The sequence below is a fragment of the Cucurbita pepo genome, chromosome 11 (genome assembly GCF_057944985.1).
Source record: "Cucurbita pepo subsp. pepo isolate OVF chromosome 11, ASM5794498v1, whole genome shotgun sequence".
Taxonomy (NCBI): domain Eukaryota; kingdom Viridiplantae; phylum Streptophyta; class Magnoliopsida; order Cucurbitales; family Cucurbitaceae; genus Cucurbita; species Cucurbita pepo.
This window is the reverse complement of record NC_141808.1, coordinates 508,064-526,349: the sequence shown is the minus strand read 5'-3', so window position 1 is coordinate 526,349 and position 18,286 is coordinate 508,064. Positions and strand designations below refer to the sequence as shown.

Here is an 18,286-nt window from a genome sequence, read left to right as displayed (position 1 = left end):
CAACCCAATTAGTCCATAAAGGGAATCAGTTGCTCAAACAAAGCCCATTTTCGAAATGGACCGAATGGTTTTGTAGTCCAACCCAAGCAGTCCATTAAGGGAAGCAGTCGCTCAAATAAAGCCCATTTTAAAAATGGGCCAAATCGTTTCGTAGTCCAACATAACAGCCCATTTTTAAAATGGCCTAAATGGCTTCGTAGTCCAACTTAAACAGCCTAGTAAGGAGTGTAGTGGGTCAAATATAGCCCATTTTAGTAATGGGCCAAATGGTTTCGTAGTCCAACATCACAGCCCATTTTAAAAATGGCCCAAATGGCTTCGTAGTCCAACCCAAGTAGCCCATTAAGGAGAGTAGTGGCTCAAATATAGCTCATTTTAAAAATGGGCCAAATGGTTTCGTATTCTAACATAACAGCCCATTTTAAAAATGGCCCAAATGGCTTCGTCGTCCAACCCAAGGAGCCCATTATGGATAGTAGCTCAAATAGCCCATATTAAAATGGGCCGAATGGTTTCGTAGTCCAATTTAACAGCCCATTATCAAAATGGGCCGAATGGGTTTCTAGTCCAACATAAGCAGCCCATTAAGGGGAGTAGTGGCTCAAATAAAGCCCATTTTAAAAATGGGCCAAATTGTTTCGTAGTCCAACCCAAGCAGCCCATTAAGGGGAGTAGTGGCACAAATATAGCCCATTTTGAAAATGGGCCGAATGGATTCGTAGTCCAACCTAAGCAGCCCCGTCAATATCCTTACTTCATCGATATGCCCATCGATGTGTCGGTAAAATTGAAGCGTCGATATTGATATTAACATCAATATTTTAACCCTTCATATTAATACCCACTTTAATGTTGCCATAATACTACAAGAAACTCAATTCCTCTTAATAATTTACACGATTAACGAGGGGGAATTTCAACAAAAAACCACAAATATGTCATACTGTTAAAATGGTGTGCCGAACCTCTGACCCGTCGACTAGAGGTGTGGTCAAGTCTTATGCTCAACCGCTCTTTCTTTCTAACTTTATGGCCTCATAAGATGTCATCACCTCTTTGAACTTTGCCTCAGCAGCCTCTGCAACACAGTGATCACAAGGGGCTATAGTAGAACATAAAGATGAATATCTAAAATTAAACGAAAAGAAAAAAAAAAAAATGATACAATGATGTTTGATCATCTTCTATGTTTCTACCTTTATTATCCTGGTTCTGATCTGGATGAAACTGCTTCGCCTTGGATTGGAATGCTGTCTGTGACCATGAATAGTTCAATTCACAACCCACGACTTGAATAATAAAATAATTCACAGAAACTGATAACAAAAGGTTAGAACAATAGTAACATAGGAGCTTATATGAATTAAGGAATATATATACCTTAATCTCAGCATCTGTATAAGGTGTTTTTCGACACCTGAAGCAGACATTAAGGCACGATGTCATTAAGACAGGTAATTGAAACTAAATCTATTGGACCATAAAAGCTTTTTCTATGGTTCAGCAGAATGGAAGATAACCTCATAACTAACCCCTCAACATAGAAATGAAACCCGATTTGTAGGTTAATCCTAACAAAAATTGGAGGGGAAGAAAAATTTAATCGTAAGCAATATTATCACACACTAAATTCACCTGTTGAGACCCAAAACTGTATAATGATGCGATAGCAAGTAGCTTGTTCTGTCTCTTGGAGTTTCCTTATAGTTATTACTTTGTTCTCTGTAGAACGTCTCGGCTTTCCAATACCAATCATCACGCTGGTGATGTTGATGAAACGCACCACCACCATTCTCTCCCCAGCTTTCGTAGCCTCTCTTGTATTTGTTCCTCTCTCTGTTGAATACATTCTGCATGCGCCTTATGCGCTCCTAAATCAAACAGTGCACAATGAGATCCAATCAGCCCAAAAGAAAAAGGGATGAGATATCAGAATCCAGTTAGAAAGAAATAAAATACGGCGAGAAATGGCTTGAACTGGGAGAGGGGGAGTTGAATTTCGAAGAAGATAAAATCAGTCACGGTGAGTCAGACGTTGGAAGTTTTGAACTCCAAGAGGGGTTTGGAATGTTTGGAGATAGGTTCAAGGTCCAAAGTTCAAACTATATGTTGAATACTAATTACTAAATAACTTAAACAATTTGCTTTCGAGAGCTTAGCCAACAATGGTCAAACGAGATTGTGGCCAAAAAAGCATAACAAGAGCTTCTCTTGAAATTTCAAATTCAAATTAACCAAGAAAGCAGTATAAATTCCAAGGTCTTAGAAGTTTTAAAAAATAATAGAATAACATTACAAGACACTGTTCTTGCTGGACAGAAAATGAAAGGAAAAAAATAAAGAATTCTTACCACCCTCTCCATTTCTTCTTCATATTCCTCTTGCAGCCTACGATTATACCTTTTCCATGCTTCCTCCTGAAACGATGACCGGAAAGAACGACCACTTCCTCCACCCCGTGATGATTGTGACCTGCTCAACTTTTGTTCAATAAAACTATAATATCAGCTACCAGATTTCAAGACTATATCGCTAAATCCTTTCCTTTCTTTTCTTTTGTGCAAGTTTTTGTTTCTAAGTGATATGATTATAGGTGCCATGCTCCTTATCTATATATATTTCTCCCTCACAGCAGTTGTTTCACAAACGAGTTGCAAAAATTGAACAGCATAATTAAATGCAGTCACGCATATACCTGAGTATATACCCAATCACCAGTTCTCCGCAGATGACCAATCTGCCCAAAAACAACCACTGTCAAATTGGGTAATCTAGCAGCAAGTCGATTAAGCAGCAACTTCAGGGAGAGAAACTACTTGATGGAACTCGTATCCAAGTATATCAGGAATTTTTTTTATGTCACCACGTATTAGTGCATTCAAGTAATCAGTCCATTGACAAATTTACTCGCATACACAGATTCAGGTAATTTCTTATCATTCATTATTAATGAGGGCTGTCGTATCAATTCATGAAAGTCAGGATAGGTTCAATAGCATATACTGATGCTGGCCTTCTGATTCAATGAAATTTGAGTAAAGAAATTCATACTAGATCGAAATTAATATTGCCCATCACTATTCCAATCTCTCATTTAAGGAAAGTTGATGAAAATGTAACTCAACTCCTAAATTCCATGAGCATGAACGAAGAGAATTAAAATTGAATCAGCAATAAATAGACTAAATAACGAAAAGTGCGATTAGACTCACGGCGAGAGTGGTGGCAGAGGCACCGATTAAACCGAAAAGTAGAATTGCCCAGAGTTTCAAGTCCTCCGCTTTCTCTTGATGCGGTGGTGTTGACGATTGCCATTGATTACCCTTATCCGGTTTGCCATTGTTATCGGTCATCTCCTTTCGATGTAAGAGTCACGTTCAGCTGATTGTAGTAGCAGATGTTGTCCGAATTCGAAACCTTAGAAGCATGGTTTAGGGTTTGTTTCTCCCCCCGTCTTTTCAATTCCGCTCTTCTCCCTTACCGACACCGCCTTGAGAAACAAACCCTGCGCTCGGACGGGTATGATCGAAACCAAAGGAGAAGACGAAGATGAAACCGAATTCAGGGATGAAAGGTAGGAATTAGAAGCTACGTAGTTTTGTTTGAGGCGAGATTCTACGCTCAACGCAATGAACTTTTGTGACGACTCGGACTCTGGAAACTGGAAAACACAAGTTATATATACTTTTTCATTTTTCATTTTTCTCTCAAAGAAATTTAAAAATAATTGGAAAAATATGATTTTTAGTAAATTTTATTATCGATGAAATTAATAAATTTGATTTATAAATTATGAATTCATTTTACCACAAAAACCCTTAATGGACTGTTGCTTAGGTTGGACTACGAAACAATCGGCCCATTTTAAAATGGGTTATATTTGAGCCACTAATCCCCTCAATGGGCTGCTTAGGTTGTACTATGAAACCATTTGGCCCATTTTTATAAATGGCCCAAATGGTTTGGAGCCCATTAAATGGAGTAGTTGCTCAATTATAGCCCATTTTAAAACATGGGCCAACTGGTTTCGTAGTCCTACCTAAGCAGCCCATTAAGGGGATTAGTGACTCAAAGATAGCCCATTTTATAAACTCAGACATTAAATTGTTACAAATTTAAAAATCAGATATCAAATTATTATTAGCACAAAAATTTAAGAACAAAAAAAAACTTTTTATTTTTAATTCATCGGCATTTAACATATGTAACATATGGTAAGGAAAGAGAGTAGCAGATGTTTATTTTGAAGACTATCTTGATAGGTTTTGTTATAAGATGCATTAACACACCACATTCAATGAAAGGAATTGAAATATAAATATAGTATAAAAAGAAGACATAGAATGAGTTGACGAGTCAAAATGTGTGATAGTTAGTGAGAATATTGATTTATCCTCACTACTTGGAGTGTTGGACCAGTGTTCTCTTATGGATAAGAATTTCTATTTTTGTTCAATACCAACCTCCAACATTTGATAAATGTTTCCCTATTTATGTATCTATGCATGAAAATATTTATTTATTATTATTATTATATTCATCCACAACTCCTTCACTAGTGGATGTTATGAACTTTTTTTTTTTTTTTTTCCATTTTTTCATCATTATTTGTCCTATACACTTTTATTTTTTGGGTTAACTATAAAAAAAAAATGTATATAATGGTTACGTGGCGTAAAAAAATTCCTTTATTTATTTTTTCTTTGTTTCCATTTTGATGAATCTATGGTGGGTTATATGTACACTTTGCTGTCTAACCTCAAACAGATTCTTTATCTTAATTGATTAATGGCCCAACCCTACCTTGATATAAACATGACATATATAATATGTAATATATAATTGTCTACTTGTCTACTTGTCTTGTTTGTTGCTAATGTCACGCTCTTCTTCTCTTCCTCTATTTACAATCAATAATACCAATTATACCAAACAATAATTAACTATATCAACCACGTTGTGACGCTGATTTCGAATTAATTTGTAATTAATATGATACATACAAATGAAAGTGTATTGAAATCGTGGACGGAGGGAATCCAACCAGGTAAGTTGACAAAAAAGGGAAGGCCAACACACATTGCATATACCTATTGGATATTCATCCTCATCTTCAATATCCAAACGACTGTCATTTTCGAGAGAAAAGGGCCAACTAAAAGCACCCATCAGTAGGGTCTCACCATGAAAAGCTTTCCCACTTTCCCAACCCAATGCCCCAACCACTTCTTATTTTTTCATCCTAAATTATTATCATCAACTATAAATTATGCTTTTTTAAAGCTTTTGAAGAGTCTGCCATTAATATGAAGAGAATTGTTAAATCAAGATGACATTTTTATAAATATTAGCTTACCCTATTGATGTGACCCTATTGGAACTATCACTTTTCAATCTTTATATATATATGTATATGTATATGTATATATTTGATGTATTTAAATTGAACTTTTTGAGATAGAGACATTATTGTTCTTCATATGACTACAAGTTAAGATTTGATTTGAATTGCAAAACATTGTTTTTAAGGTTGATTGTCGTAGGAGGCTGCTAACAAGGGGTGTCTGAGTGGCTGAAGATAAGGGGGGAAAAGTTAAAGAGGTTGTTGTTACTCCCTATACTACGAGGAACACAGCTCACACAAAAGAGAAGAATAGACAGCATTCTCTAAAGTTGTAGGTAAAGGCTTTGGACTTTTATCTCGACCTGTCGGAATAAGTAATAAATAAAGAGAAACTCATGCCCCTTCTTTCTCTTGTCTTGTTTTTCTCCATGGTGGAGCTCAAATAAGTCAATTCTGTCGGGAATTTTTCACTTTACTTTAGTTTCTTAACTCCTATAATTATTTGCCTCTCTTCCCCCCCCCCCCCCCTTCCTCCTCCACTTTCTTCTCTGTTGCATCAATTTCAACACTTGTTTACCTACGCAACCAAATATCCATCAATTCTGTTCTCCATTCTTCCTCTTCTTTCCCTTTCTCTTTTTGGAGATACTCTTTTTTTCCTCCGGAATTTAAATTAATTGGTCTTAATTCATACATTCTAGCTAACTTTTAAGGTTACACCAAATCCTCGTAAGCCTACAATTTGGATTCAGGGTTAGATTAGGCTTTGAAATTCCGCTTTGACACTCCTGCGACAAGGTCATGAACGAGTGGAGATTATTCCCACAAACTAACACGAGTGTTAGTCATCGAACACGAACATAGAATTGCTCCAAGCACTATGAAGTTTCTATAATTGAGTCACTAAAAAGGAAGATGCACTTTGTTGATATAGATAGTGACTTTCAATTCTTTTAAGTCTTTCGTAATCATTATATACTGAAGATCGCTCTCATTTAGATATGGTCTCGATTCATTAATTACTCGGGTATCACAATCCCTTCTGCTTGTGACATGTTCACTAAAAGGAAGATAACTAGTAAACTCCCTAATGATCCCTATAAAGTATAAGACAATTCTATAGTTATTTAGGTCTTTGACAATTAAGTTAAATTTACGATTAGGGTTTGGTGGGTGAATTTGTGATTCTTGGTTAAGGTTTCAAAGCTACTCTCCTCCAAAATTTAAGCTACAAACTCGTCTCTTGTACTCACTAATCGTTCCCTTGTCCATAGTTATAGAGGTTATCTGAGTTCGCAGATTCGTGATTATTTACCCTCGTTTAATTTTTTTAACTTTAGCTTTGATGTCAAGTCTCTGGCATATCATTTATGGCAAGGCCATGTTTGGGATGAGTTATTTGTCATTAAACAACAGCAAAAAAGTCAAAAAGAAAAAAAAAAAAAAAAAACATTCCATTTCTGTTAGCTGTCAAACTCCAGCGCCATCCAAACAACATTGTCTATTGTTTTCATTTAGGATTTAAACATAATTATAGGAGAAAAAAAAAAAGAAAAAAAAAAAAACATAATCTACACAAGATAGGGCTTCAAACTTCTTATGATGCCTTCCAATAACTCTAACATGACCTCACCTTTTGATTTGTTTCCCCCAATTATTAACACTATCTCTTCGTCCTCTCTCCGGATAAACATCTCATCCAAAGTACAGAATCCTCCAACCAGAGTGTTCATTAATCACCGAGGTGTGCTGGAATTCAACAATAATGGATATAGTAAAGGGAAGTGGAAGATGGAGCGGGGCACATGTGGAGGGGAAGAACTCAGCGCAGAGAGAAAAGGGCGGGCCTACAAAAGGGAGTGATGGGGAACAGTGGCTTTCCATTTAAAGCTTAGAATGTCCGATACAAAAAGACATGCAACCCTAACAACACTTTCCACAAACCGAATAAAATGCTCCAGTTTTTTCTTCGCCACCGACACTTGCAGCAATGAATTTGCAGACATGCCCAAAAAACAAAACAATTTGTTCTTATTTCTCGCTTCTTTTTCTCCATTTTCAAACCTTATTCCTTCTCTTCTGTTCCCACTCAAATGCCACTCATTATTAACCTCCCAAACAAAGTACAATTCACCCCCAATGCCCTTTCAAAGTTTGGCACTCTCGCAGTAGCTGACTCATACATTACACTGCCACTGCAAATTCACCTTTCTCTCTCCCCCATCTTTCTCAATCAAAATTCCTTCTCTTTTTTTATTTTTATTTCTCTAAATAAACAAATAACACAAAATACTCCACCGAAGAACAGATTAACATGTGCAAAATTTGGTGGGATGACCGAGTGAGTTGACACGGAGAAACTATTTCAGGAAGCGATTAACCGTTTTTACACCGTTAGATGTTCGAGTCAAAAAAATTATAAAAGTTCATGTAGTTGTCAAAAGACATGTATTTTTTAAAAATTTACATCTTATTTTAACGTGATGTTTTCTAATCCAACGCTTTTTGCGAAAAGTCAATTGACTATTCAAATGGGCATGTCAAGGACGATAAACTTCTACATTTCTTTACATTTTTAGCATAAATTCCATCACGTGTTTTGCTATTACTTTAGAAAATCTCATATCAATGAAGATAATTATTCTCACTTATATATCTCTGTCTTTCTTAATCAATATAAGATTTTGTTTGATAGACGGAATCTATTGCATACCTTATACAGTGTCTTTCATTTTGATGTGAATTTGTAAATTTTATGTATGAATACGTTTTCCTATCTTTAAAGTAAAAAAAAAAAAAAAAAAAATTAAGGCTAAGTATTAAAATTTATGTAGTTGTGTCATTTCAGTGATATTTATGAGTCCAATTTCTAATTTAGTAATTAATAATTTTGAAAATGGGTTACACAATATATGACGTGGAGACTTTCAAATCACTAGAATTTGTAGGACTTTCAAATCAGCCATACATCAACATTTTATATTGTTATCAAATTTACCTTGATTCACATTTTTTACTGCTTGGATTTTACATTGACTGTATTCTAGTATTCTTGTAACTGCCTTTAATTCAATTTGATCTATTTGTTGGTTCAATTTTCTAAATTTAAGTTTTGATTAATTAAGAATGTTCACTTATTAACTTATTAACTCAAAAAATAGAAAGAAATAAAGGTAAAATGTAATTAAATAAATACACATAATTTTTAAAAATTGATGGTTCTCATGACACTCTCTATGTCCTAAAATGTTTATATTCAAATTTCAGACCACAATAATAATATATTATGTTTAATTGGAATTAATTTATGGCTGTTTAATAAATAAAGTGATTCTTATGAATATTTTTTTTAATATTTAAGAATTGATTTGTAATATTGAGGAACATGGAAAATATAAAATTTAGTTTTGGGGGACAAGCTGGAAGGGTTGAAAGTCAAAAGATAAGCCTTAAGGAATCCCCATGGACCACCCATGTTCTTCTTCTCACCCATGACACGTGGCATGACCTCCTTGTGGTTGCAAAATTGTGCCAGAGCATTGTAAGACACCGTGGTCCGTGGACCACTTGCACCTCTCAAACCGCACAGGGCGCAGTCCGACTAATGAAAGGCTTCACCAACTTCCAAAATTTAACAACGGACCACTTGCACCTCTCAAACCGCACAGGGCGCAGTCCGACTAATGAAAGGCTTCACCAACTTCCAAATTTTACCTTTGTTAATTATTCCAAAAACAGAGTTTAGAGAAGCTAAGGTTGATAAAACCTTCCTATAGTAGATGTATTTTTTGGATCGTTCAGTATTATAAATTACCTAAAGTGTTACAATACTATCAATAACATGTATTCTTAAATAAAGCCACGTGGATCAATCCACAAAAAAGAGCAGAGAAAAGAAAAAAGAGTGGGGCTTGAATTCCACCGGCTTACCATATTTGTTCCTCTCACTATGCAAAAACATACCCAACTTCTCTCCACATCCCACGCCTACCCAAATTTATTCTTTTCTTGTTATAATCAACTTCCATCTTCCGCATTTAAGGCGTCTACTAAGTAGAAGTTTTCATACACTTGTAAAAAAGACTGTGTTCGTCTCTCCAACCGACATGGAATCTCATATATTTACCTTTTGACTTTTCAGTACACTTAAACGGTCATTGATAGGCACAACCCTTTATAATTAAAATTAGTTTACAACTTAATTTCGAGTCTAATCTATCAATTGGTATGTCACGTGTGATCAATAAATGTACGAGCTGATCAGATAACTCAATATGTTTAGAGACGAAACAACATTAGACCTAAAATCTTGAGGATTTGACTTGGAGAAGCACCAACCCATAATCAAATAATGTATTCAAATAAAGTTTGAAGAAAAAGAAAAAGAAAAAAAAAAAAACCAAAAACAAGAGTGTGAGAGAGAGGCAATTAGTCAAAAAGAAAACTCCCAAAACTGACTAACCGCTCAAACCCTCCCGTCCCTATTTATATAAAATGGCACTCTAAATTGCGCACACAAGCACACAAATTTTCAATAGCAATACCTGTGGCTCTATATATACCGTCGCACTCGTCTAGTGTGGATCTAAGTAGCTAAAAAGACAGCCAACTTTTGCTCTTGAATTCACCTAGCTTAGCTATCATGGCAATGTTGTCTACCAAAGCTAGCCATGATTCTCATGGCCAGGATTCTTCCTATTTCATTGGATGGCAAGAGTACGAGAAGAACCCTTATCACCCTACTCGAAACCCCACCGGAATTATCCAAATGGGTCTCGCCGAAAACGAGGTAATTTTGACCCCATTCCTTTTCACTCTACTAACTAACCATATTTGTGTTTCTTTTTTACGTGTATAAATTTATTGCATGTAAAAATATAATATTTTGCAGCTGAGTTTCGACCAATTGGAGAAGTGGCTGGCCAATAATCCAGACGCTTTGGGATTGAGACGAAATGGAGAATCCGTGTTTAGAGAATTGGCTCTATTTCAAAACTATCATGGCTTGCCAGCTTTTAAAAAAGTAGGTTACTTTCTTCGTATTATTTTGCTTTTGATTTGTTGAGACCAGTTTTAATGGACAATTGTGTGTAAATAATAGGTGCTGGTTGAATTGATGGCGGAAATACGAGGAAACAAAGTGAAGTTTGATGTCAATAATCTGGTCCTCACCGCTGGTGCAACTTCTGCCAATGAGATCCTAATGTTTTGTCTTGCCGAACTTGGAGATGCTTTCCTTGTTCCCACTCCTTACTATCCAGGGTAGGCTAACCCTATTATCGCGAACCTTTTTTTTTTTTTTTTTTTTTTTTTTTAATTATTAAAAAAAAAAAAAAAAAAAAAAAAAACTCAATTATTTGTCATGTTCCACGTAAACTATGCACAATACTCTATAATATTTGCATAAAATCATGCCTACAATTCGAGGAAAAGACAATTATTCAATGAGGTTGCTCTAGTGTAAGTGCTTCATAATAACCCGTGGATCCGAAAGAGCAGGTTTGACCGGGACCTAAAATGGCGTACGCATGTTCAAATAATTCCAATTCACTGTTGGAGTTCAAACGGGTTCAGAATCACAGCAGCGGCCATGGAGGAGGCCATGGAACGAGCCGAAAAGCTGAATCTACGAGTGAAGGGGGTTTTAATCACGAACCCATCAAACCCATTGGGCACTACAATGAGCCGGAACGAGCTGAATTTAGTGGTGGATTTCGCTAAAGCCAAAGGAATCCACATTGTAAGCGACGAGATATATTCCGCCACAGTTTATGAGACCCCAAAGTTCAGAACCATAATGGACGATAGCCTAAAAAAATCCTCAATATGGGACCGAATCCACGTGGTTTACAGCCTGTCCAAGGATCTGGGCCTACCCGGGTTCCGAGTAGGTATGATTTATTCAAACAACCCGAAAGTGGTGGCTGCGGCTACCAAAATGTCAAGCTTCGGTCTGGTGTCGTCTCAGACGCAGTACTTGCTGTCTCAAATGCTGGGGGACGAGAAATTCCGAAGGAATTACATGGAGGAAACGAAGAGACGGATCCGGAAGAGGAAAGGGTTGCTGGAGTCGGGGCTCCAGAAGGCCGGAATCCGGTGCTTGAAAGGGAATGCGGGTCTGTTTTGTTGGGTGGATATGAGGCATCTTCTCAAGTCCGGGAGTTTCGAAGAGGAAATGGAGCTTTGGAAAAGGATTTTGTCCCAGGTTGGAATTAATGTGTCACCCGGTTCAGCATGTCATTGCTCTGAACCGGGTTGGTTCAGGATGTGCTTTGCCAACATGTCGGAACACACTTTGACGGTGGCCATGCGTCGTCTTCAGGCCTTTGTAAGGCCGAAGCCTGCTGTTGTAAAGAGACGGCCGTCCTTAACTAAGTGGGTTCTTTGATGATGTACTCACCACTCACCGGACCGACCGCCAACCGAATAAGTGCCACTGGTGTACCTAATTTAACGCAACTGCTAAAATTAATGTCCAAAATCAGATCTCTAATTATCAGCCCTACCCCATGTAAGAAATTTCATCAGATTTTAGTAATATTTTTATGAAAATAAATAAAATGTTACAAATTTTAAATACAAATACTAAATTATTTTAAGAATTAAATAGTTATACAAGTACAAAAACTAAATTATTACAATAAAGCTGTCCATTTATTTGTACGGTCTAACCCATGTGTGGACCCACACTAAATACAATAAAAAAAATCTCCATTTTAATGAATAATGGAAAGGGAGTGGGTAGTAATTTATTCTAATTAGATACATGTGAGTTGGGGAGGGATTATATTTCATGTTACCGTCCCCGATTTTTGACATATAAATGTATGTGTATATATATTCTATTATAAATAATAATAAATCAATTTTTATTTTTGTATTCTATTTGTCTTACAATTATATTATACGACTTTCTAGCCCTTATTTTATTTAGATAATGAATACCTAATCCATTTTATTTGTTTTAAGGACGATGGTAATAATTATATTTTAGACAGCACACTCGTCGTTATCATCAATGACTCAAAATGTAAATCAATATATTAAGTAATTTATCTAAGTTAGAGAAGATTGAAATCAATATCCCTTGCTTAAAATAAATCAATTCATTGCATGAGTTTGATATTAACGACACTATGTATGGTCAAGTCTTTCATCATCACTCCAGTCGTTATAACTATTTGCCCTAAAAATATAGTTTTCAATTAAAATTCAATTTTCAGGCCCACCCCTCCCGTCTCCTCATTTGAACTACAAAACAATAAATATACAAAAACGAGTTAAAAGTAATTAATTAGGGATGAAAATCATCTTCAAATATTTTAAATATTTATTTTTTAAAAAATATACTTTTATCGTAAATTTTCGATTTCATTTTATTACACCTCACATTTAGATAAATAGAGATAAGTTTTTTTTTTTATTTATTTAAAAAAAAAAAAAAGAAATATTAAGTTGGTTGGTTTAAATTTACGAGTTTTTAGTATAATTATTCAATATTTTTCAGATTAATAATAATTTTAATACTCCAAAAAAATTGAAATTTTAGGGAGAATTAATACAATTTATTTTTCCTATTGAAAGATAAGACGAATTGGGCTTATATTGAATGATAACAAGAGCGGTCCAATTTAGAGGCCCAATTGGAAGCACAAGGCCCAAGTCCACTCACATAATCCAAGCCTAATTAAGAGGCCCAATTAGAGGCATAGCTCACAACAATCCACATTTTTCTTATGAGCTTATGACAATACTTACAAGTTTAAGAGACAATAAATCAAACAATTATAAACAATCAACCTCATAATCATGTCTAAATTCAAAATTTTGAGAGATGTGTCTAAATTAATTAAATTATGTCTAAATTGGTCTAGAATAAAAGGAAATCATATGGAATTCTGATTTAAATAAAAATATATATTATGATTGAATTATTTAATACAAAAATAAAATTTATTATTTCCATGGTAATGGGTGTCATAATCAGAGTTTATTATAAGAGACAAATTAAGAACGAATTATTCAGATAACCCAGCAATAAAGCAAAGCAGGCCAGTTTTATTTTTTAATAATACACGCAATTAATGTACAAAAAAGGGGGGAAATAATATTTAATCTGTTACTATTATTTTAAAAAAAGGTGGTGAAGGAAGTCATTGTTTGGCTGTTGGTTTTGGCATAACCTGCGCAAGAATATTGCCCCAATCACGGAACACTATTTTTATTTTTTATTTTTTTTATTTATAAATATAATTTTTATCCCTTTTTTATTCTTTGGTTTTTTGTTTTGGCCATCTTCTGCTCTGCTTCTTCTTCTTTAGGGATATTCCCTCCAACTTTACTCACTTTCAAATTACTTCCGCTTATATTAATATTTTTTATTAAATTAAAAAAAAAATTATCTTCTCTTTTCTTTAATCAAAATGACACCCAACTTGAATTGTACTCTCATTTATTTAAATCTATTGAAAACTTTTATGGTAAGAGACGAAGTCTTACTGATATCATATGTTATCCTCTTTGGACTTTTCTTTCAAATCGACTGTAAATCGACCATGCTTTCAAATCGACTACTTAAAAAATTAGACGAACCCATCTAGGTTTTACTTTTGATTTCATTTGACAAATCTCGTATGGATGAAGTATTGTGTTTCACTTATATACCCATAAAACTTCTCTATTTACTCTAAAAGCGTATAAATACGAGTACGACTTCATGGTTGTACATTATGAAGAGTCTCATAAATAAAGAGTTAAAATCTTGGGAATCTTGACCATTACCTCTCTTTGATTAAGCTAAATAGGAGTGTGACCAACCCTAAAAAAGAAGATAATGGCTGCTGAATAATGGCGCTAAATCTACAATAAAAAAGTAAGAACCCACACCCTACGCCTTTGAGCATTATGCATTTACCCTATGATTCTATGTCACAATTATATGGTCCAAATTTCTTTCAACTCAAAAATCAAACTATATGTATGTATATATTTATATACTCATGATGACATATAATGCAGTCAAGCTCCTCAAAGTTTCAACTTAATTTGAACTACCCCAAAAGTAACTTTTATTTGTTCTTAATATTATTCAAAATTACCATACTTTTAGTCAGACAAGTATAAGCACATAACCATAGTTCCTTTGACCTTCTAAAAGGATTTTCAACTGAGACACATGTGCACTCATAAACATTAGGCGGCTTCACCTGCAGCACCTTCACCAACCACAAACCACTGATCTTTAAACTCCATTGCCATGCAAACATCTACCTTTTTCTCACTTTAATGCTTATTATTGTTCTTGCTCTTATTCAGTTTCAAATCCTTCTTTGCATTAATCCATACCCTTTTGATCTTTTAGTCGAAAATGTGAGATTCCGCGTTAGTTGAAGAGGAGAACGAATAATTTTTTATAAGGGTATGGAAACCTTTCCCTAACAAACCCGTTTTAAAAACCTTAAAGGATTGATATGAATATTTGCTAGCTGTGGGTTTGAGCTGTTGCAGAAAATGTATACCTTAAGTAATTGATATGAATGTCGATCATCAATAATGTGAGTTGGTCCAATTGGGTCGATTTTTTCTCTCTCGTTGAATTTCATATAAACTTAAAATTCCTCAAAGTATTCGTTAATGTGTTCCACAAAAACTTTGTGTTTGAGGATTGATTTTGTTGGATGCCGCTTGGGACCCTAAAATCATATACAAAAATTAGGGTTTCAGTTTTTTAATTAAAAAAAAATCTTTAGGGTACTCATCATTTTGACTTGACTATACAAAATGACATGAATTCAACTCTTTTTTAGTCCCAAATTTGAAAACCTTATCTAAGAATGGTTATAATAATGTAACCCAATATCCAAATTTCTTAAGCTTTCCCATTTGTCAAAAGAAAACCAACCATATATGAGCAAGATTCAACTCATATTTATATACAATTAAAAAAAAGTTAAGGCGTTTATGTTTGCTAAAATCTAAAGCAACCCATGTTAGGTAATGCCCTAATTTCGAGAGATTTCATGTTTGAGGTCAAAATACAGATCCCAATGAAGTTGTAGCTGTAATCCTTCACAGATTTCAAACACTTTTCCATTCAACAGAGAATTATAGAACAAGTCAAGCAAAAGAACTGAGTAAATTCAGAGAATTTGATGAGACAATGAATGCAAAATCGCTAGTGCTTACCTTATGATCAGCTAATTTCAGACAATAAAACTAGTGGTCGGAAATAAGTTGAACACAAAATATAATCATATATAGTAATCAGTTTCAAATGAACAGGAAAAACAAAACATAATAATATTCTATGTTTTTTTTTTTTTTTTCTTTTAATTTATTGTTCTAATCAGAAGGAAAATCCAAACCGCAGCCTCCAAATCAGTATTGGTAAAGAGTCAATTTTTATTGCTTTACATCGCGCCCGGCATGATCATAGTATCCTCAAGTCATCAAACTTAGCATTATATTGTTCAGCAGTAGTTGGTAAATCTTGCAGCATTATTGGTTCGTAATTCGGGCATGAAGAACTCTGGAGAGACCCCATTTCACAGCCATGACCATTGGTACCCAAAATCTGATGATGATGATCTTCAAACAGAAACTCAAGACCACATAAAACCCTCCTCGGATCCTCGTACCCTGTCATGTTGTAATTCTCCACCTCCACCTCCACCATTTGGTTACTGCTTTGCCCTTGCATAATTGGCAAAAAATGGCCATACCCATTTGCATTGTTGTTCATATTACTATACCCACTTTCTTCACCCATGGATTCACCTCCAAATTTGCTCAGATTTTCAATGGGGTTGATTGGATCAGATGCTGGCAAGCTGCCCTGGTTGTAGTGAGGTCCCAAAGGGAGCTGCTGCTGCTGCTGCTGCTGCTGCTGAGGCCAATAAGGAATGTTGTTTAATGAAAACATGGCAATATTGTTGCTCTCAGCCCCATAATTTGTTGCATTATTATTATTCTCTAATGGTCTCTTCATTTGCTGCATTTGCTTTAGAGCGTTTCCTCTACGAGTTGCCTGTTGTTGATGATGATGATGCTCTTTCCGCTGCTTCCCAAATAGCTTCTTCTTCAACCTCGTGTTCCAATAGTTCTTTATGTCATTGTCTGTTCTTCCCGGTAACTGCGCTGCAATTATAGACCACCTATTCCGTTCCAAAAACACCCTTTATATGCATAACCTCATTTTTTTTGGGGACAAAGATACATATTATTATGTGGGAAACATACAAAAACTCGAAACAGATCCAAAACCCCATATTATATTTGTATTTGTAATGTAAGAAGAGAAAACCCTCGTGAAATGGTTCGTGCGTCGTTCATCTACTAAATCACCACTCGACCCAAAAACTTAAATTTAAAAAAAAAAAAAAAAAAAATTGAAAATCAATACGACAACAAATTATCGAAATTAATCGAAGAGAAAGGAGAGAAATGAAATTAGTTGTTGTTGTGATATTAACCAAAAAAGATAGAGATCAATCATTTAGGTGTAAGAAACCCTAATTAAGCTGAAATGATTTGGGGTTTGATCAAAATTGAATGAAATAAAGAAAGAAAAATTACCTGCTTCCAATACTAACATAAAGGCTACAAATGATTCTATCTTCCTCTTCAGAGAAGCCTCCATGCTTGATGTTTGGACGCAGATAGTTAAGCCATCTCAACCGGCAGCTTTTGCCACATCTCTTAAGCCCTACTTTTTCCATTCACAAAAACAGTCAATTCTTAACCCCAATTACCTTCACAAACCACAAATCAAACAAAAAGATGAAATTTTTACCAATCTTTTGGGGCAAAGCAATCCAGTTACCACCAGTTCCATGTTTCTCAATGTAAGACTTGAGCTTGGCATCTTCCTCAGGGGACCATGGGCCTTTCTTAACGTTGGCCTTGTCGCAGCAAGGAGCTCTCCCCATGTTTCCTTCTTTGTTTCTCCACCACAACAACAAAGAACTATAAGAGAGAGAGAGAGAGAGAGAGAGAGAGAAAAGAAGGTTATCTGAGAAAAGTGGGAAACATGGTCGCTGAAAAGCCCAATCTGAGTAAATATAAAAAAGAAGAAGGGTGTGGCATTATGCAATACAAAATTAAATGAAGGATGACAGAATAAGAAAAACAAGGATGTTTTCTCTTGTCCTTTTATTACTATACTCTACTAATTACTGTATGTACGCAGATGACACTACACTTTCTTTTTCCTTTTTTAATTAAAAAGCTTACCATTTTTAAATAATACGTATTGGGAGTTGGGACATGCAGTCTTAAACAACATTCTACGAACTCTATGTCAAAAAGTAGAATACCTTAATTTGACCAAAACTAACTGTCTTGTCCATTCAAACTCTCATTAAATTTTCCCCTTTACAAATGCTTTTCACTTCCTTCTCCGTATGTATTAATTTGTCTGCCTCTCTTCTATGGTTGGTGAACATCATAGACTACTCAAAATATACACCCACACCTTTTGATTTGTACTTGTATTTCTCTTTAATTCATCATTATTCGTCTTTTTTTTTTTTTTTTTTGTAATTTTAAGCTGACAGTGATATGAAACGGACAATATCTACTCACGGTGGACTTAAGCTGTTACAGTTTGATTCTCTTGAGTGTCTTATCTACGAAATTATAAGCGTGTAAGGGTCTTTTTTTTTAATTTATTTTTAGATCGAAAGGTAATTAGAAACTAATATTTGAAAGAAAAGAAAGAAACATGTGATGTCTAGTAACATAATTAAATTTAGATGGAAAAATAATGAAAGGGGTTTGTGTATTAACACATTCTATAATTGAAAGGAAAGCATTTTTCTTACTTTTTTCTTTAAGAGCTTTAATGAAGAAAGAGAAAGGGTGAAGTTTGTTGAAGGAGGCAAGTAACAGGAACCCTAAAATGAAATATAACAAAATAAAAGGTCAAATATTTACATTTTAGTG

At 34.8% G+C, this 18,286-nt stretch overlaps 3 protein-coding genes across 4 annotated transcripts; 1 reads left to right on the top strand and 2 right to left on the bottom strand.

The window, feature by feature from the left end:
• Positions 1-801: 801 nt before the first annotated feature.
• LOC111804896 (uncharacterized) lies at positions 802-3,671 on the bottom strand. The gene is made up of 8 exons (XM_023689711.2): positions 3,213-3,671; positions 2,696-2,737; positions 2,352-2,480; positions 1,636-1,871; positions 1,381-1,417; positions 1,197-1,254; positions 993-1,078; positions 802-956 (listed from the first exon to the last, which is right to left on the bottom strand). Exons 1-7 carry the CDS (start codon positions 3,351-3,353, stop codon positions 1,005-1,007), a joined length of 717 nt encoding a protein of 238 aa, XP_023545479.1. The 5' UTR covers positions 3,354-3,671; the 3' UTR covers positions 802-956; positions 993-1,004.
• A 6,192-nt stretch (positions 3,672-9,863) lies between these two features.
• On the top strand, positions 9,864-11,837 carry LOC111805837 (1-aminocyclopropane-1-carboxylate synthase CMA101). Its single transcript, XM_023691079.2, has 4 exons — positions 9,864-10,133; positions 10,236-10,367; positions 10,446-10,606; positions 10,844-11,837. The coding sequence occupies exons 1-4, from the start codon at positions 9,987-9,989 to the stop codon at positions 11,730-11,732; spliced, it is 1,329 nt and encodes a 442-aa protein (XP_023546847.2). The 5' UTR covers positions 9,864-9,986; the 3' UTR covers positions 11,733-11,837.
• A 3,809-nt stretch (positions 11,838-15,646) lies between these two features.
• On the bottom strand, positions 15,647-17,389 carry LOC111806147 (uncharacterized). 2 transcript variants are annotated; one of them, XM_087128125.1, is made up of 3 exons: positions 17,136-17,389; positions 16,919-17,051; positions 15,647-16,497 (listed from the first exon to the last, which is right to left on the bottom strand). In XM_087128125.1, the coding sequence occupies exons 1-3, from the start codon at positions 17,269-17,271 to the stop codon at positions 15,774-15,776; spliced, it is 993 nt and encodes a 330-aa protein (XP_086984251.1). In that variant the 5' UTR covers positions 17,272-17,389; the 3' UTR covers positions 15,647-15,773. The 2 variants fall into 2 exon arrangements, with proteins under 2 accessions (XP_086984251.1, XP_023547277.2); XM_023691509.2 differs by having other exon boundaries at positions 16,919-17,048; positions 17,136-17,387.
• Between the last annotated feature and the right edge of the window lie 897 nt (positions 17,390-18,286).